A 21368-nucleotide genomic window follows, 5' to 3' on the forward strand; every position below is an offset into this window, starting at 1 on the left:
TCTTTAATTTTATATTCAAACACAGCATGCCGTATGATTATGTAGTTTATTAACTGCATTCAGAATCTCCTCTTTTGCCAGCTTTCCCACTTTTGTTATCACATCCTAATTAAGCCCCTTCAAAGCGTTAGCCAGCTCAGAAGTGTGAAACTTATTACATCTGAATTATTCCTGTGATAATAATTTAAGCATGTTATGTCACACGGAGCTAAAAGAGAACTACTTTTCCATCCTCTGCTTAAAGATGAACGAGGTCTCTGAGTTCACTTGCCGAAAACTCAACATGACTTTGGCTTTTTTGTTTTTTTGTCTGTGCCATCTAGAGCTGCGTGGCCATTCTGGTCACGCCAGAGAAAACAAAGAGAGTCCATCAGCCCAGAGATGTAATCCAAAGAGAAAGAAAGAACGAACGAAAACACTTCCTGAATAAGGCGAGCTCTCACTTGGATCTCTCGGCATGAGGAGTGAGCCAAGAAAACCCACAGGCTTCGCTTCGCTCATTCACACATTCTCATACTGTACATGAGTCAGGCAAATCACACCAGAGCAAACAGGGATTAAAAACAGAAAGCCACAAGGGTTCAAAGGTCAACTGTGGTTTCACAAAGCACACAGAGGATCAGCTGGTAAAATGTTTACTGAGACTGAGTCTGAGGTCCTTGTGTTAGCATGCTAATTTGCAGCAAACACAGTGCAGTTTGGCAGATGGGCGCCTTTATTTTGAAAATATTTTTATTTTGAGTTTTAAAAAAAAAAAACAAGATAATGGAGAAGTGTGCATTTTTACTAGATTGTGATCCAAGATGAAAGTGGAAGGATGACTACAAGTGGGAGGAGTGAATGCTTTAATATTTCATTACTTTTAAAATAGAAAGAATTTCCCAAATCTGGAATAAAGTGTCTTTTATTATTATTTATCATTACCTCTATTTTAACAGGAAGTCCAACTGAGATCTCTTTTACATTAAAGAACTAACCAAGATAGGAGCCATGAACAGTGTTGGGAAGGTTACTTTTAAAATGTATTCCATTACAGATTACAGAATACATGCCCTAAAATGTATTCTGTAACGTATTCCGTTACGTTACTCAATGAGAGTAACGTAACTGAATACTGTGGATTACTTAATATATTATCATGCTGTTTACAACTACATGAATGTACTATTGCTGTGATTTATTACTGTTACTGAAGGTCCGCGGCTCCGAACCGTAGTAAAGGGACCTCTGGCTAATACGGTGGGTTCTGTGTCGGCTCGTAGCCGAAAACTAGCTTTACTTTGTTGTCTGGGTCAACTTTGCTAGCAGAGACAGAGAGAGGAGTTGAAAGGCTGCTCCAACGGAACTTATTGTTTTTGGAGGAAAACACGAACACGGTGTACAGTCGAGTCTTAATAGCTTACTTACAACTGGGCTCGTCAGGCTCTCTTCTTGGCTGCAGTGGTTATTATTATATTTACATGCTTCCAGCTCCCGTTTTTGCTCGATGACAGCTCGTACTTTTCCTTTTTCTCCCTCCCTCGCTCACAGACACATAACGTGGCAGTCCATTCTCCCTGCAGCACGGACTACACTGCCTATGATGCTACATTCTTTAGAGCTATACCTGTAGCATTCTGCCTGTTAGCTTAGCACAACAACAACAGGCGCTCTCTCACCCAGGAAACACGGCACCCTGTAACCATGGCAACCGTAACGCTGCCGCCTGGAACAACAGAACGTAGCTGTCAAACAAAACCCAAACAGTCCTGACCCACCACAATATGAAACAGGGAAGTACCGCCGTGTAATCCATTTATTTCAACAAAGTAACTGTATTCTAAATACCACCTTTTTAAACGGTAACTGTAACGGAATACAGTTACTCATATTTTGTATTTTAAATACGTAACGGCGGTACATGTATTCTGTTACTCCCCAACACTGGCCATGAAAGCTGAAACGTCTAAAAAAATGCTACAAATACAACATAAAATATTTAAATTATTTCATGTCCAAAGTGCAACCACTCAGAGGAACGTAGCTGGTAACTGTTGGTACTGGAAAGAGAATAAATGGGTTTATAGAGGAAAATATACCATTTGTGTTTTCTTTGAGTGGTCAGTGATGACCAACCCACCAGATCTCTTGTTGTTTTGTAAATTCTACAGCAATGCAGTCAATAGATGTTGAGAAAATGAACAGAATCAGCCCAGCGCTGTAGAAAAATGTGAAGTAGTGGCTAAAAAGTAACCAGTCTGTGGTCATAACTCAAACTTGGATCTCTGATGTGCTCCAACCTTTAAATGTGGACAAGAATCAGTGCATATGAGGGCAGACAGGGTCATAAAAATCAGAAGAATGAGCAATAGATTTGTGACACTGTGTTGGATAAAATACAGAGTGAATCTAACCCTAATGGAAAGAAAAGAAACTGGGCCACCATTTTTTTTTTACTGTTTAATTTTCCATCTGTTAACTGCAGAAATTTGTGCACCAATGCTTCAAACAGATACTCTGATGTGGCCTGCTGGTACAGGCTGCTAGAGGAAAAGTCGGGGGGTCTCTTAAATAATATGAGTTCAACAGCTGTTAAGACAATCCACTAAAAGCCAAAACATGTCAGCCCGCTGCTAGCTTTAGATACAAGGTCAGGGGATCAACAGGAATCGTGGGCATTCATAACCGGGACCATGAATGTCCCAGAAGATGCTGAAATAGTAAAGACGTGATGACCTGCTGGTGGTGCTAGAGCTGAGGAAGAGTGAAGTCCTCTCTCACTAGACTTCAGACTCCACGGTGTCTGAACTGTATGTATCCACAAAACATCGAATAATTTATGGGAAAGTTTCAATAAAAATCCAAACGTGAACCCAACAACTCAAAATCCCTACAAGAAACGGATATTACAATCTAAACCGATTTTTTTAAAAGCTCATTTAAAGCTAATTTACCAAATGTACAAATACCAAAAAAATAAGGATATTTCTTTATTTGATTGTAGCTATTTTTAACTTTTAAAGTGTATTTTTGTTAACTACAATGTTTTTTTTTCACAGCTAGATTTAGTTAACTATAATACCTTAGTCCACACCACATTTTCATATAACAGTCTCTTCACAAGGCACCAACATATTTTCATCAATACCAAAAACATAGACCGAGGTTTTAACCTCAGGGGAACGAATGTCTACACAAATGTACCCATAAACATCCGATAAAAAGTGCAAATGTGAACCCAACAATTGAGCAACTAAAGCAAAAGTGGAAAAAAAAAAAAAGTATTTTTTAACTGAAAGTTAATTAACATTTAGTTGAGATTTATTTAAACAATTAAATAAGGATGACGTTCACTAACGGCTGAATAGATGTTTTTAAAACAAGCTGCAGTGATAATAATCACAGATAATGTTCTAATACTTTTTACGGCACATATAAGTAAGCCTCTCCCTGGGCCTTCAGCTTTCTTCCTGTTAAAACTGAGTTTTTTGTTTCCACTGTCGCCACTGTCACTGTGCTGATATAACATCTGGGAGTCCTGACTGTTCAAAGCCTGATGGTAATGGATGTCTGGAACTTTATAGCACTCCATGCCAGAAACGTACAATGACATAAAGTTCTGAACCATCCCGCGATCAGCCGTCATCACTAACTTGAAATTAAAAGTCCAAAGCGAAGGAAAAAGTTGGGCAAACGTCTCGGTGTTCACGAGAGCTACATGGGCAGTCAGACAATTTCCCCAGAATTACTGTTATCTGCATATCTGCACGTCTGTTCCACAAACATGATATTCAAATGTTCACATATACACGACAGACAGGTGAGACGGGTTCCTGGGTGTTGACCTACCTGTGGCAAGACCGCCTATTTGCTAAGTACCTCTCCTCCCCGGCTGCAGACGAGCCCTGACAACAGAAAACGGCCGGCGTCCTCGCTGGCGTCACATGGCCGGCGCCTCTCCTCTGACCGCTCGCCCGACTGAACCTTCTTCTCCCCCTCGCCTCGTACCCTGAACGCATCGCCGTGCACTTGGCAGGCCTAATGTAGGAGAACACCTGCACTCTCTCCCAGGAGGCCGGCAGGCTTTGACGCTCCTCTCCCGGGTTTCGAGGCGGACTGAGACTTCATGGGTGCCTCTTTTCTTTCCGTCCACTTTCTCACTCTCCCCCTGTGTTTGCTGTCATTTGATCCTCTCAGCAAGCCTCCTCTCCCCCCCAAAGTAAAAGAGCTGTTTGTCCTGCAATGCCTCTCGGTCTCTATCTTTTCCCCTCTGAGTCTGTTTGCTGTTGTTTCTCTTCCCTCTTTTCACTCCTCCCTCTCTCTTTCTCCCTCCCTGTTCCACTGTGTAAACTCTCACTGTCCCCTACTGACCTTGGATTCAAAGCATGGCATGAGACTTGGCTTGTCTTTTCCCTAAAAAAAAAAAAAAAACACCCTCCTGCATTCATTCGTCTCTCCCTCTCTCCGTCTACACGCATCTCCAATTACACGCACTTGGCATGTCCATCCTTTGAGTGTTGTTCAAATTGTCATCTACCTTGTTTGTGATGTAAGCTTTTTTTTTCACACACCTACACAGAACACCAAAAGTGTGAAGTGTCAGGTTTAAACTGCTGGGTGTGTGTGCCCAAACGGTTTGCTCTGCTGCCTCGGGCAAAGAAAAGGTGGCCTTTTGTCTACATCTGTTTACAGCATACGCTTCATCTGGGCCTGCAGGAGTGTTCATAATTATAAGATTACGCCAGCACTGTAGCTTAGGCTCTGCCACCTGTTAGCATTGTCCCATCGAGAGCCAGCACAATGCCAAGAGGGCCTGAGAGAATTCCCAGTGTCAACCTCTGCTTTAACGGTGTCCACGGATAATTGAACCCCCTCTCAGTCCAATGGGCAGCTCGAAACAATGAGCCACTGTCTAATGGTACAGAGCATCTGAAAAGGGTGATGTGAGGGAAGGAGGAAGAGGAGGAGTAGGAGGAGAGGGAGGAGAGGGAGGAGGGGAGCGAAATTCCAACTTTTATCAAAGTATGGACAAGCCTTCAGGGATATTTGCCTGGCCGTCTCACTCCTGGATTCCACAGCTTCAGGCCAGCAAGAGTGCGATAAGATCAGCACTTAGCAAACATTTGCCTTCGCTGTTTAGTTCATCAGGAGAAAATCTGAAACTAAATTTACAAAATGAGACAAAATGAAGCTGCTTTGTTTTGTAAGATTTTGACTATGAATCAGCTGAAACTTGAGACCGATTCCTTCCTTGGACACACAAACACACTAAAACACACACTGTGCTCGGGCTGCAAGTCACACACCTGCAGCATATTACGCTCACTCTTTCCAAACAGCACTCGCCAGCAAGACTGCTGTCCTCTTACGCCATCTTGTGGCGAAAGCAGCAGCGGTGCACTCACTCCGCCTCTGCAGTGCTGTCACACTAAGTTAGGGTGACATTCACAAAGCAGTCACACATAAGCAGAGTCGGAGACACCGAGAAGCAGAAACAGGTGGAATCTGTCACATATACCGGCATGTGCGTGTCAGGGCTATCTGCATTCAGATAAACACTCTGCAGAGAGACAAAATGAAGTCTTTGGGACAGTCAAGGTGAGTTTCTCGCTGCTGCAGCCGCCATCTGCTGTGCATCACACATCCGTGCATGCACTTCACGCACACACAAACCCAAAGAAAAGGGTGCACGTGCATGCACAAACACACGCACAGACAGATGGATACACCCATACACGGCTGGCAGACAGCAGAGGGACCACAGGCGGCCTTCTAACGACCTTCACTTTAGCCTACTCGACTCTCCAGAATAGCACTGCTGCAGTGCTCTGTGCAGGGAGACGGATAGAGGCAGAGACACTCGTTAGTCTGGAGCCTGACAACAGTCCATTAACAGGGCTCTGACCTCAGATAGGAGACAATCAGCGCTGCATTAGAACTGAATCTACTTCAGAAACTCTGTGATTTAAAACTGCATTCAGAGAGAACAACTCTGACTTTTCATCCACATAAGACAACAGTGGCGGATGATCGCAGAATCATTTCCATAGAAGAGAGAAGAGAAACCCCTTCACAGCAGCCAACCAAGTGACTAATACTCTCCAGGTGGTAGGTATATCAATATCCAAGTCTACCATAAAGAGAAGACTACATGAAAGTAAATACAGAAGGTTCACTGTAAGGTGCAAGCCACCCATAAACCTCAAGAATAGAAAGGCTAGATGGGACTTTGCTAAAAAAAAAAATCTAAAAACAGTTCTGGAGAAACATTCTCTGTACAAATGAAACCAAGATCAACCTCTACCAGAGTGATGGTAAGAAAAAAGTATGAAGAAAGTGTGGAACAGCTCATGATCCAAAGGATACCACATCATCTGTAAAACATGGCAGACACACAGTGTGATGGCTTTGGTGTGCATGGCTGCCAGTGGCACTGGGACACTAGTGTTTACTGGTGATTTGACACAGGACAGAAACAGCTGAATGAATTCTGAGGTGTTCAGAGACTCACTGTCTGCTCAAATCCAGCTAAAAGCAGTCAAATGGATTGAGAGGCGTTTCATAATACAGATGGACAATGACCCAAAACATACAGCTAAAGCGACCCAGGAGTATAAAATGCATTTTATATTTATGATATTTTATGTTTCATATCTGTGGCACTATCTTGTTTTAAACATCACACACCATCTAAGGTTGCTATAACTGTCATTTTATTGTGTGACAATAAAGGTTCTTGATTTTGAACTTCCAGACATGTGAAGTGCATGTTAGAAATGTAAATGTCTGCTATAACCTGACAGCTCCCTCTTAAACTCAGTGTGATGTCCTATTGTGCCGATGTGCGAATGAGCTGCTCAGCTAATAGTATGGTGTGTTGACCTTTTACTTTTATGTGAACTATTTCCTGCTGTGTGATACAAGTTTTACAAAAACTGTAAAATATCTGGATCTGATTCTCCTGAAATGATCGGAATCTGTCCGTGTGGGAAAGCAGCTTATGACCGTTGGAACATCTCTTTCCAAAAACCCAGATTAATCTCCTGCTGGAGCAGCCTCCCCTGCCTTCTGGTTTCAGGCTCTCTGCCAGATCCTGGCTTCAGGGACTTTCCACCGTTCAGCCACAGGAGCGTTAGTGAGGTTCGGCACTGATGTTGGCTCATAATGCCAGGCTGGGTGACAGGTCGGGGTTCGACTCAGTGAAAAAGTCAACTTTAAGCATATTAGACGGACCTGGATTTGTTTGTTGTGTGTTGTAGAATTAGTATTTAAAGGGAAAAGGATTCAGAAACACAAAAGATAAGGTCCTGTTTACATACTGTAGCTTTGCCTGTCCAAAGAGGTTTATATGATTATTTCTCAAGTGTAGTATATATATATATATATATATATATATATATATTAGGGGTGCAACGATACACAAAATTCACAAATCGGTTTGGTTCGATACTTTGGTGTCACGGTTCAATATTTTTTCAATACAAAAAAAATGTTCATCCCTTTTTAATTTGTCATTTATTAAAATTATAAATATATATTTTAACTCAAAAGTACAGTTTTTAAATTTAATGTTGCTGAAACAACAAAGTAATTAAAAAAATCTATCTGATCGAGAAATCACTCATCTTTGGAAAAGAGAGTTTATTACAGAGAAATGGCTCTTTCCAAAATAAAAGCTATACTATACGCTTCTTCTGGGCTATATTCTCAGCAGCATATTAAACATATCAGGTCCCCATAAGGAGAATCATGTGCTAACGGCTGTCTAAATGACTCGGCTAAAGTTTGTAGCATGCGTGCTTGTTGTTTTTGTCTGCTTCCACTTGTCTTTGCACTAGGATGATGTCAGAGTAAATGTGCAGTCATATTCGTTGTGTTCCCACTAGTGCTGTCAGCGTTAATCTGAAATGACGTTAACGCCACAACACGGCAAATTTCTGTTAACGAGCTACTGCAGATCGCCCTGTGCGTGGGGCTGGACGGCCAACACCTTAATAAGCTAACCTGCTAACACACTAGTTCCCACCAATGTAATTGAGCATTGCGTGGCACATCCAACATACTGTTTTACTTTAGTCCATGACACGCTTACCTTCAGGGTCATAGTCACATGAAAACCAAAATAGTTCCAAACGCCACATCTGAATGAGGGTGGGGGAGGCTCAGTTTGCCATGTTGCAAGGAGCTTAGCTTCTGTCTCGCTAGCTTGCCCTGCGCTCAGTGAATCTGTGTTCGACTACTCTGCCTAGGCTGCACTGTCGAGCGCAGATCCACTAAGCGCTCAACACAGACAGCATCGTCAGAAGGAAAGTTGATAAAATAAATTAAAAATTTTGTATTGTTCGATACATATGCGTAACGAACCGAAAGCACTGTATCGAACGGTTCAATATCGATAAGAGTATCGTTGCAGCCCTAATATATATATATATTCTCTGCATAATGTCATAGAAAGAGGGATCCCTCCCTGATACAGTAAGTTGGCTTATAAGAAGATGGAAGGAACGCTACAACAGCTTATTTCAGGTAGAAGATGAACTGATGGGCTATAATAAGCCCACTATATGATAAATTAGGCTTTGAACTACAAAGTTGATGCAGTAGAGTGAAAGAATTAAGATACAGAGATGCATTGGAGCACTTTTAGTATCACTATGCTGACATATTAACTCTGTTTACACTTGTTACATGTTGTGCGGTCTGATCGTAAGTGGACACTGGAGACACGTCAACGTTTACTGCTGTGTGTCCAAGGAGTCTCCTTGTGTTCAGATTTCATTACGGTATGTGTCACTTCTTCTCATAAAAAAATGGCCTTCGACCGGCGAATTTATCACCAGTCAAGAGCGAGAACTAAATTTAAAGCTTTTGCTCATGTTGACATTGGAGGGTGAGGTCATTTGAGAGAAGCAAAAAGGAGCACGAACAGATGAAAATCGGCGCCCACATCCTGTGACGATGGTGTATTTTCCCGTTACTGCTCCTTCAGGACACATTAACCTTAACATGTGAAATAGATCCTTCCCCCTTTTCATCAGACCCTGATCTCAAAGAGAAACGGCGATAAGCCTAATCGTTATCAAGTTTCTGTTCTCTGTTTGTGCGTTTGTGACGTGCTCTGTTAGTCAGAATAAGGTTGATGTTTTGGGGATTGTATTTCCCGCTCTTCTGATGTGTTTTACATGTGTTTCCTGGAAATCAGCTGATAATAACGGCAGTGAAGACAAGTTTGGATGATTATTTCCTGAGTAGTAACAGCCTGGAGCACAGTAGCAGTGCAGGAGAAAATGAAAGGGGTTTTCTGTAACCACTAAAACTGTTTGAATGACCGGTTCTTAAACAGCACTTTTCTCCTCTACTTGAGCACCAAAGCACTTTATACTTCATGCCTCATTTACCTACTCACACACAGTGATACAAACACTTTTTCTGCATCTAAGTGTTTTATATCTAACATTCATGCATCAGGAGCAACTCTGTGTTTGGTATCTTCCCCAAGGATCATTCGGTATGAAGACTGGAGCGATCGAACCACCAAACCTGCTCTACCTCCTGAGCCACAGCCCCCAGCTGTACGTTTTGTACTCTGATTAAGCGTTAGACCCAGTGAGGAGGTGGCAGCTTGTTGTGAAGCTGTGTTTTCTGTAGTTTAGAGTAATTTTCTCCCTAGTTTGGTTTAATCAATAGCTTTTTTTTGCACCTGCTCCTCCTCTTAAGATCCCATTGAAAGTGATTTTTCAGAATCCTCCCCCAGATTTTTATACGTAAATAACCTCTCAGACTCACCAAAAATACTAATCAGTGAACTTTCCACCTGACAGGCGATCTCACCTGGGTAAGGAGAAGGAGGGGTTGCTGTACCAGCTGCTCCCCAGCTGTGAACGATCCTGCCCTCTGGGCGGGGTATCATCTGATCCGCTGCTCAGCCTCTCGCTGGAGGGAGCTCGGGTGGCGTCCGAGTCCCCCGTCACAGTAAAGATAGAGTCAGACAGGCTGGGCCTCTCGTCGTGCGCCAGCGGGGCGAAGCTGAGCTGGACGATCTGCCTGGCGCTCTGGCACACGGGGCCGTGGATAGCGGGTGTTAGTGTGGGCAGGTCGAAGGTCAGCACAGTGTGGGTGCTGGAGGTGAGCAGCTCCTCGCTGTCCAGGCTGTTGTACGACGTCCCTTTGGCTCGGTGCGACTCCATGATGCTCTCAAAGTGGCGGCTGAAGGTGTCCTCTGTGGCGAGGCGGGGTCCGGATACTAAGATGGGGGATTTCAAGGCTGGATGGTGGTTGTCGAAAAAGGTTTCCACTGGTCTGAACAGACAGGATAGAAAATAAAGAAAAAGAGACTTTTGATAAGATTTTTTTTCTTTTGCAGAACGTAATTTACTGAACTGTTTACAAGTTGTGACTTTTACTTCCTGATTATGACCAACTTGAAAAGTAGGTTAGGGATGAGATCCCTACATTAAGGTCAGGGGAACATCCTGCATCACCAGAATTCTCCAGTTTGTGTTTACAGCTTCACACGAGACGTCTGCTCACCTCTTCAGAAGGTGTCCAAACACCTCAGGCTCCTCCTCAGCTGCATACTGCTGCTTCCTGCTGTCTCCCTGCATCCTCACACTTGCCCAGCTCACCATTTCTTCCTCTTCTTCCTCTTCCTCCTCATCGTCTTCTCCTTCTTCCTCCACAGCTCTTCCTTCCCTTATCGCCTCCTCCTCCCCATCTGTTCTCCCATAAGCCAGCCCTCCCAGAGGGCTGCTGCCCGTCCCTGAGGTTCCCTGCACGCTGCGGTTGCTCCCAAATGCAGAGTCGGCGTCTTCCTGCTCGGCCAGCAGCACCTCGTCTATGTCCGTCTCACGGTAGCATCGAAGCGGGACAGCGTCCAGGTCAGTTTCTGAATACTTGAGTGTCCTGCGAATGATGCCCGTTTTGGGCGATGTCCCTATGACGGCTGGGGGAGGGGTCACCAGCTCTACCTCCACGTGCTGCACCTCGTGGTTGGCTGAAAGCAGAGGCAGGGAGGATGGCGGAGTAGGGGTGGGAGACTCGCTGGAGTTACCACTAGGAGGAGCTGTGGAGGTTCCCTCTGGAGAATCTGCAGAGGAAGAAAATCAATTATGACCACTTAAAAGGCATATGTGGTTTCTGAGGACGATGTAGAGGTGATTAGCAGTGTGCCACTCCCCTGCTTACAAAGACTGGGTCATATAGAAGTCTATGGAAAAACAGCCCAGAAGCGCCTTTATCTGCAACCTCAGTAACACTTTCCTCATAAGTTTAAAGCCTTAATCGTTATGACTGAATGAATTTTTATGACTGCAATGACCAAAAGTCTGTTCTTCCCCTTTTCAATATATAACATCAGAATATTTACAGCATCAAATTTGTATTCTATTACTGTCAATTTATATACCTTTGATTGATCAAGTTACATGTTAAATTGATGATCCAGCCATCCACTTATCCTTTTCAGGGTCACAGGGGGCACTGGAGCCTATCCCAGCTGTTATAGGGCGAGAGGCGGGGTACACCCTGGATAGGTTGCCAGTCTGTCGCAGGGCTATAGGGCTACTAGCTCTTGGCTTAGCATAGCTTTGCAGCTGATCATATGTCTGAAGCAAGCTATTTTTGCTCATCCCCCTTTAAGACCATCCTTCGTTTAAGCAAGCTTTCTTCTGATTGGTTCCCCTTTGTAAATGGTAGGGAGTAGAACACTCACACATCGTGCTGCCAAACACCGTTTTCTCAAATTGTGAATGTTATGGTTTACTTTGCAAGTTCGGTAAAATTTATTTTTATTTTTTTTACTTTTTTCAAATATTTCTATGATGATAACAATAAATAAAATTCACAGATATCCTTGTTGAAACTAAAATGTTTACAATAAACGGGAGAATTATATTAGGAAGCTGCCTGATTTTATTTTCTTTAGTTAAACAGAAAAGCTTTTGTGAAGAAATCCCTGCTGCCCTGTTCCTGTATCAGCTGACACATCACACCTGAGTATGTTTCCCTGAACGACACACTGAAAGCAGCACTGCTACTTCACTAGCTTCTCTATCTCTGTGTGAAATGTTCCCATGAGAGGAAGGAAGAGGAAGGAAGAGCATGAAGGCAGAACGTGCAGAAACTCAGTATAAGTAAGACAGAAATGCTCTCACGTTTCTCCCCCCTGCCAGCAGCCTCCTCAGCAGGGGTCCCGAATAAAAACTCCCACTTAGCACGAGCGATCTTCTGACAGTGCAGCGAGGGCACGGGCGCTGCACATCCACTGTCCGTCTGCAAGAGACACACACTAGCTTAGAGGCTAACTCTGCAGTGCAGCATTAACGGGCAGGAGGGGAAAAGGTGGTTAGCGTACAGTCAAAAATCCAAGTATACCTTCCTTCCTTCTTTTTTGTCATCAGCAGAACCCACCTGTATTCCTGAGGTGGCAGCCCCGGTCTCATTGCTCTGGTGACTGGACTGGCTGGACTCTGGGGACACACAGTCCCTGTCTCCCAAGCTCCCCGTCACCCCGCTGGAGCTCCGTGAAGACGACCCTCCCATAACGCCGTTCTGCTCCCCCTCAGGAGGCTCTTCGGCCCTCCGAGAACGAGGCTGCAGTGCTGCACCGTATCCCTCGCTCTCGTTACCTTGCTCTTCCTCATCACAGCCCTCATCCTCCTCTCCAGAGTCCAGCACCACAGGACCCAGGAGAAGGATCTCCCTCCTCCTCTGCTCAGCCCGCTTCTGCTGTGCTGTCGGGCTGAGGGGCCTGCGGCGCTGCCTGGATTGTTGATCAGGTGTTTGGACCCTTTTAGACTGTAATCCGGGCTCGGGGCTTGGCTTGGGGCTGTTTTCCACGCCATTCCCCCACTCCTGCCTGGAAGTCCAGCTGACCGGCGCCTCCTCAACACTTTGATTGATAAAGAGTCTACGAGCGAGCTCTGTGCAGTCCCCTTTTTCAAAACAGCTTGGATCTCCTCTCCTGTCCAGGCCTGGGGACCAGGAGTCTCCGGTGTACTGTGGCGGCTGACGGCGATGCAGGGTGGGGGTATCTGGCGGTCGGAGCTCAGCTTGGAATAGCCTCGGGTCCCTAATGGGCGAGCTGAGCTCTGTGGGAGGATGAGAGGGACGAAGGACACGTGAAGGAAGGGCGGGGGAATTCTGAGTGGCTGATAAGCTGGAGCTCTGCTGCATTGTGTCATGATTAGTGTGACAGTTTGTCTCTTGTGAGTTTTCAGGCTGGTGTGAGTCTGTGTTGTCGGTTGCTGGCGTGTGTTGTTGGTCGTTTAAAGGGATGTTCATTCTGAGCGTTTGCTTAAACTGTTGTGCATTTGGAGCGGGTTCTCCAGAGTTTGAGCTGCTTGTGAGCTCTCCTAAAGCATTGTGCAACGAGGACCTCCTCGCCTCTGTGAGAACTGAAGATGCTTCGGTGGCCTCCTCAGCCATCTGGCGAGCAACTTCAGGACTGTGAGCTGGAGAGGAAGATTTGCTGTTGCTTAACTGGTTCAAACCGTCGACTCCATTATTGCCAAGTTGGAGGATTGCGCCCTGCGGTGAAGTGCTCATATTGCAGGTCCTCTTAATGTGTCTGTTGACAGCTGGACTTCCAGTCAGAAGAGGGCTTTGGGGCTCAGGGGGCCCGGATCTCTCAAGCGAGGACTGCTTGGACTGCGAGGCTAGCTGGTCTGAGGCTGGGCTCCAAGGCAACCCACATGGAGCCAGATCTTTGGGGTTTACGCTGATGTTCTGACGCTGAACGGGAGATCCAGCCCAGGACTGACAGCGCGGTTGTTGGTGGTAGCATGAAGCTGAGGTGTGCTCAAGTGCGTGGGCCAGTTTAATCCTCAATAAGGGGGATCCAAACTCCTCTACAGCCCTCTTGGTAGCTGCCCTGCCGATGGGGTCAAAGTGTGGCTTGCAAAGGCCGGGGGAGAACGTCTGCTGGTGACTTCCTGGACTCTGGAAAGTCAGCTTGGGACTGGAGCTGCACGATGAATCGGGACTCCCAAACCAAACTGGGTCGCTGAGGCGTTTTCGAAAGCTGGAAGACGTGGACCATTCCTCTTTGGCTCGTCTCTCGCACACAGAGTTGCGTGGACTCTCCACTTTCTTCACATTTGACTTCTCGACGTAACTGAAGGTGACCACACTCCGCTTCCCGTCGCTGACTTCCTCTTCATTAAGCCTCTTGCGAATAGGAGGGGTGTGAGGGACACTGACTTTTCCCGAAGAGGTCGCTGGTGAAGAGTGCAGGGGTGAGCTCCAACGCTTGCTGATCGTAGGCGAGCTGCTGGTTTGCTGGAGCTGAAAGCTAACGGTGTTTCGAGAGGGAGACTGGCCGTGCGTGCAGTCCTGAGCCAGGTGGCGAGCAGTGGAGGCTTTGCTGACGATCTGGCGTGTCGTCTGGCTCGTTAGCTGAGAGAGGAGCTCCGCGGGACTGTCCTGAACCGAATGCCCCTGAGCAATCCCTTCTTCACTCTCCCTCTTTCCTCCATTCTGATCTGGGGCAGACCTCACTTCCACATACAGATGAAGGACTTTTCCAGACTGGGACATGACCTCCTCTCAGCACGTAATGAGGACACAGAAACAGAAATGGAGCAGAGAAAGAGGCAGACAGGGTGGAAAGAGGGCTCTTCTTTGCTCTTTTTCTCTGTTTTTGTCAGTTTGGATGTTGTTTTCCTGCTGGTGGTGGGTGTCAGTTTATTTTTAGACGGTCTTTCTTCTCCCTCCTGTGTGCACAGCAGAGACACACAGGCTGAACGGCCAGAGGACAAACATGCCCACGGGACGACTCCAGCAGCTCCCTATTCTTCATACCTGTGAACGAAAGAGAGGAGCTGTTGTTATCTTTATGCATCCTCAGATGACTCCCGATACACACTGGATGATTCAGTATTTACGATGCCCAAAGGGACCAAGCATCAGCTTACTCTCTGGAAATCCACTCACACGTTTCGGAAGTCTTGTCAGCTGTGTTCGATGCTTTCTGTAACCGCCATCTAGACACAGTTCACTCCTAAACTGTGTCAGCTATTTCTGTCATTATTCATGTAAACACTGGAGCAAATATAATGAGTATCTTCCATGAGTGCCCTGTTTTCTCTACATATTCCCACGATATTGTGCCTCTCCTGTGTTAATGGTGGCCAGCTTTTTCCCCTCCTGCTTTAAGTGTGATTTCATCCACGTTTTGCTTACTGCTTCTTTCTGAAAATTTTTTTTATTCACAATTATTTTAAAAACTATATGGTAAAACATTGAATGACAGTCAGTGATGTTATGTGGTGCAATTACAGAGTTAGGTCCAGAAGTTTAAGACAACAAAATGAAACAAATTCAATCTTTTTTTTTTGTGGAGTTTGAAAGAGTTAAGATGTGACTCAAGTACAGACTTTGAACTTTGATTCAAGGGTTTTAATAAAAACATTGTAGCTATACAAAGTACCCAATTTACAGACGCTCTAAAGTAACTGGGGAAAATACTTTGCAGTCAGTGAGTCCTTCAAGTCTAGAACCAGCTGCTGCATATCTTCCTTTGAGACTAAAGCCACCTTCAGCTGCTGATTGTTTGTGGGTCTCTATACTTTCTTGGCCATCTTAGGTTGTTTATGCAGTTTGGTTTGTGGGGCAATCGTGGCTCAAGAGTTGGGAGTTCGCCTTGTAATCGGAAGGTTGTCGGTTCAAGCCCCGGCTTGAACAGTCTCGGTCGTTGTGTCCTTGGGCAAGACACTTCACCCGTTGCCTACTGGTGGTGGTCAGAGGGCCCGGTGGCGCCAGTGTCTGGCAGCCTCGCCTCTGTCAGTGCGCCCCAGGGTGGCTGTGGCTACAATGTAGCTGCCATCACCAGTGTGTGAATGGATGACTGGATGTGTAAAGCGCTTTGGGGTCCGTAGGGACTAGTAAAGCGCTATATAAATACAGGCCATTTACCATTTTGTGTCATTATCCATTTGCACTGTGAAGCTCAGTCCTTCAGGATTCATCCTGCTGCTGTTTCTATCAGCAGTCACGTCATCAATAAACAGTAGTGACCTGCTTCCACGGGCAGCCATACATGCCCATGGCATATAACTGTCACAATCAATCAATATGAAGCAACAACTCTGAGTAAAATGAAACAAATATGAAAAACTAGAACAAATTAAATGTTTATTAATTAATAATTAACCATTAAGGAAAATGTGCCTGTAAACAGACAATTTGATCAGATTCAATTAATTGTAACATTTTACACTGTAGTTAAAATGTTACAAAACAAAACTACATGGAAAATGCATGTATGCATTTTGTTTCAGTTTAATGAGTCTGTCTGTGGCTCTCTTTGGTGAAGGCCTGTGAATGTAATCAATTAAAAACGGGCAAACCGAGAACCATTAACTACCTGGATAAAATCTAAACACACACACAAACACACAGAAATAACAAACTGATGTTCTGATGCCGAACAGTATAGACACAGCTGTAAAAACACTTTGACCTTGTAACATTTCCCCACTTTGTAACTTCAGAAATACTAAAAGCTTGGCAGTATTTTAGCTGTTGAAGTTATACAGTGAACAAAAAGGGGAGAAATGTACTCTGTGTACAACAAACTAGTGTTGCTGTGGTAATGGCACCTTAAAATAGTTTCCACTGTATGACGCACAAGTGCACACAACTAAGTCTCACAGATTTAGTGGCTGCATCGGTTCATATAAAGTCAATACAAATAATATGTTTAAAGCGTGCACACTTGTTTCCTAAACACGAGCTTCATGAACAAGAGAGTTGAAGAAGAGAGTGCAGGTGGGGTGGCGTGGGTGGTGGAAACCAGCGTCAGAGGTGATTTGTGACAGAAGGTTTCCAAGATGGCAGTGAGACCTGCTATGATGTAAGGTTTGGAGATGCTGACACTGACAAAAACACAGGAGGCCGAGCTGAAGATGTTAAGATTTTCATTGGGAGTGAGCAGATTAGTAATGATGAGTGCATCAGAGGGACAGCTCAGGTTGTTATTTGGAAACAAATGTACAGCAGCAAGGCTGAGATGCTTTGGGCATGTGCAAAGGAGAGACAGAGGATTCAGTGGACAAAGGATGCTGGATATGGAGCTGCGAGGCAGGAGGAAAAGAGGAAGAGCGCAGAGAAGATTCATGGTGTAGTGACGGAGGACATGCAGAGGGTTGGTGTGACAGAGGAGGAGGCATAGAGTGAGACGGACACAGATGATCTGCTGTGCTGTGAACAGGATCAGTTGAAGAAGAAATGCATGGTGTGTGTGTTAAAAAACACAGAAATACCTAAAATTTAGCACAATGTGGGGATGCAGAAATATAAAACGTAAAGCTCAGTGAAAAGGAAGAAAGGAAAACTACAGAAGGTGTGATAGTCAACCTGAAGACTGTATGTGGCTCCATGAGCTGACACTCCTGCAATAACCCAAAGTTCTCTGATGGTTAAGTGGAAAGAAACGATGGAGTCTCCTCATGATCAGGTCCTCATCGTCTCCCTTCTCCACTCACCCCCAACCGCTCACTGCAGATGGCTGCCTCTCCCTGAGCCTGGTTCTGCAGGAGCTTGCTTCCTGTTAAGAGGGAGTTTTTTTCTTCCCGCTGTTGCCAAGATTGTTGAGGTTTCTATATATTATTGTGGGGTCTTTACCTTACAATATAAAGCACCTTGAGGTGACGGATGTATTGTTTTGGTGTTACATAAATTAGTTGAACTTTATCTTCAGTGGACACTTTGATGATATTAACGCTGCAGGATTTATTTGCTAACCAGAGATGGGCAGTTACCTCAGTAACGCGCGTTACTTGTAACAAGTAACAACAAGTAACGAGTAAAGTAAGGGATTACTATTGCAAAAACGGTAATTAGATTACCGTTACTTTCCCGTACGAACGCTGTGTTACTGCGTTACTAAAACTGTGATTTTTTTGCAGAATGTCTCATGACAGTGACGTAAGCGAGTGCGACGTTCGTGACAACAGCTGTGTGCAGATCAACAATGGATCATATATCGAGTGCAGAGAGAGTCTGAGCGTGCAGCGTTTAAAGCGTGGAAGTACTGACCTTACTTTGAGTTTGATTCCATAAAAAGTGACAAAAACATTAGTGTCCGTTGTGCGTGGGAAGAAAACTTCTTTTTACAGTGAAAAAAACCCCTAAACTTCCAAGCGAGCACCGAGTAGCTACGACGTAATGGGAAACTCACAGAGAAACTCGCGGATTCTTCCACTGACCGCTGCACACCTGCACCAGGGTAAACCTCCGCCTGCCCCACTCCTGCTTTACAGGTGAAAATAGAGCAACAGGACCGCTAGTCTTTGACTTTATTTATTTTCTGCTGTGTTTTACTTGCATCTATTTGAAAGAGTGAGTGTAAACACACACAAAATTTATTATTTTATGTGCTGGAATGTGCAGAAAATAGGTTTAAATGTTAAACTAATTTCTTCCAGTCAGTGAATGTTGCATATAATTAAATTTTTGCTTGATGCATAAAGTTAAAAGATTAAAACTAATAAAACAAGTTTTAAAAAGAGACTTTTCCATTTGATTACATTTTGTATGATGATTATGCAGAAAAAGTAGAATTGGGCTGAAAGATCTATCACTTTATCACCTATTCAGGTTGTAAATCGTGTTTTTAGAAACTAACTAAGTAATTAATTACTTTTGAAAATAAGTAATCAGTAAAGTAACAGGATTGCTTTTTGGGGGAAGTAATCAGTAATTAGTTACTGATTACTTTTTTCAAGTAACTTGACCAACACTGTTGCTAACTTTGTTCCCATTACACTTTGTCGCTCTGCTTTTATTGTTACATCAAGCTTTCCACCTCAGTAAATTGTGTTTTTCTTTTCTTTTTCAAATATTTTCTTTTTTTATAGAATTGATTTTTATTGTAAATATGCATAAAACAATGCCATGGTTCCTGGGTTGTTTTGGAGGCAGAGCTTGTATGGCTGTACAGTGCAGCTGCACTGCTAAAATCTCAGCCAAAGAAAAAGGCAAATAAATAAATCAAAGTTTCAATTGGAGACAAATGATAGAAATCAAAATCAAAATCAAAGGCCTCTGTTATTTCCAATGACAGATACTTTAAAAAAAAAGAGTAAATAATGCAGCTTTTTTATGATGTCAGAGAGAAAATGAGCTCATCCTGTAGAGGAAGCAGGAAATTATCCCCCCATGTCCTCTCCCACTCTCTGAAAAGAGCTGGTGACGGGAATCGATTTACATTCTGAATAAAACAATTAAAGGCTCTGGACTCACGGGGAAAATGAGAAAATGAGGCAGGTTCAAATGATTCATGGAAACTCTAATTGGATTAGCGTGATCAGATTTTATTCAGGAATCGCCGTGACACTGATGCAGCAATGATGAAGAGGACTTTCTCTGTGCAAAAATATTGAATTAAGTAATGTTTAGTTCCTGTCTGTTCACTGACAAGTCCACCATCAGATCCAGCTGGCTGCTCAGCCACAACATGCACATGAAGCTAAACTCTAAGCACAGAAATCTCTTTGTTATTCTCTTTGTTATAGTCCTCGTTTTGTCTTTCGAGCTAAATCTCCTGGCGGTTACTCATCTTGGCCGAGCTGACTTCTTTCCAGTCGTCTCCATTCTGTTTAACGTTGATGCAGAACGACTTTCCACGCCAGTGACGACGCAGACAACAGAAGTCACTCAAATGAGGACGGTGAGCTCCAGCCTGCTGCCAGCAGTGACAGATTGGAGCTGCCTTATGGTAGCAGTGGGAGAGAACGTGCACGCTCATAACTAAAGCCGACAGAACAAAGAGAACTTGTGAGTAAGTTGGCACGCCGAGCGACCAAACTTTCCCTCCCTTAACCCCAACTCATGTTTCTGCCCTCACTTCAAAGACATCAGTCTCACCGAGCTGACAAATTCTCCCTGTGACATTTAATTATTTCTGCATGCAACATTTGTTTGGATGTTTGCAGCAGGTTTGAGCCCTTATGTGCAATATTTGATAAATCCTTTACTATTTGTTGCGGATGGCAGCATGAAGCTTCATCCACAATAAAACGTCTCATTCTTAGTGCATTTCACTGCCACTGCATTAGTCACATTATCTGTCATTTTCACACTTTGCAGCTAGTCTTCCCACAGCTACACTACTCACCGCCAACAACTGGCCTTTGTCCAGTTGTTGGTAGCTCCCTGGGGGCCTCTGTAAAAAGGTGTGAGGAAGACAAAGTGGCTCCTTAGCTCTAAATATGACAGAACTGGCTGAGACTAAGCTTACGTCCACACTAATGTTTCATTTGAAAACGCATCGTTTTCTCTCCGTTTTGGCCTCCCGTCCACACTGAGACGGCATTTTCCCCAAAGGAAAACATTTCAATGTGGACACACAACTCTGTGAATACGACTGAAAACTCTAGTGTGGACGCGGAGTGTTTTCAAACACCGTTTTCAAATCTATCCGGGCTAGTGTGGACGTAGCCTAAGGTGGAAGAACCTTATCGTTGAGGGCTAAAACCTAGAGACTGGTCTGCAACCATCTGGCAACCACCAGTCATGGGGGAAATTTGTTTTGGCCAATTGGTTGCAAGTGGTTGCCACAGGCTGATGGCAATTGTTGGGAAAATAATTCCTAAAGTCTCAGTCACTCACACCTACAGATTGCTCAGTGAGCCCCTGGCAAAATGGCAAAAACCTCAACCCGCCTGCTTTGGTCTCTAGCACTTAAACACAAAAAATTGCAACCAATTGCAAACAAAGCAATTCCTATGACAGTTCACATAATGAGAGTCAGCAACCTGCAGGAACCACTGACAACCAGTTGGAAATTACACATTGCTCCCGAGAAACCAGTAGTTGTATCATATCAGTGTGGCGGACAACTCTCACACATGATAAACGTCATTAAACATTCGTTTGAGGCACAGACCCTCAGAGATCATCTGTACTTATGATTTGTCATCATGAAGAGGTTGAAGTTTACAGTCAGTATTGATTCAGAGAGAGCGCGAATGAGCATGAACTTAATTTGGACCTCTTTCATCCAGTTATTCGTCATCTGACTGAGGCGGGAGCTGATGGGAGCGAGCGAGATGAAGCCGGGCGATGAGAGAAAGACCATAAGAGATAGATAAATAGATAAAAGACAGAAGGAGGAGGGAGTCGTGTAAGTGATGGAGAGAGCTCTGCTGGCAGCAAACCAGAGTGATGGGAGTGTAGAGTTACAGGAAGGCCAGAGTTAAAAGCAGTAACACAACTGCTGATGTAACACAACCCCACTTTTCTTCTGCCAGAAAACACAAAGACAAACACTGCTTGGCTACTTTCCCCCCACCAACTCCTGCTGGCATCTAGTCATACAGATAGCTAGTGGAGATTTACTTTAATAAAACCTTCCACAATCACAGTGACACAATCATATAGGAAAATTA

The 21368-nt window shown here is 44.3% G+C and overlaps 1 protein-coding gene across 2 annotated transcripts in view; it reads right to left on the reverse strand.

The window, feature by feature from the left end:
* Positions 1-21368, reverse strand: part of LOC102780603 (uncharacterized) — a 107946-nt gene that overhangs the window by 62527 nt on the left and 24051 nt on the right. For both annotated transcript variants that reach the window (XM_087844895.1, XM_087844894.1), the window contains exons 2-5: positions 12388-14778; positions 12132-12249; positions 10510-11065; positions 9811-10278 (exon numbers count right to left, since the gene is read on the reverse strand). In XM_087844895.1, the coding sequence (XP_087701021.1) occupies positions 9811-10278; positions 10510-11065; positions 12132-12249; positions 12388-14514 (3269 nt within the window). In that variant the 5' untranslated portion in view covers positions 14515-14778. The remainder of the gene's footprint in view (positions 1-9810; positions 10279-10509; positions 11066-12131; positions 12250-12387; positions 14779-21368) is intronic.

This window comes from Neolamprologus brichardi, chromosome 8 (genome assembly GCF_056152115.1).
Source record: "Neolamprologus brichardi isolate AB-2024 chromosome 8, ASM5615211v1, whole genome shotgun sequence".
Classification (NCBI taxonomy): domain Eukaryota; kingdom Metazoa; phylum Chordata; class Actinopteri; order Cichliformes; family Cichlidae; genus Neolamprologus; species Neolamprologus brichardi.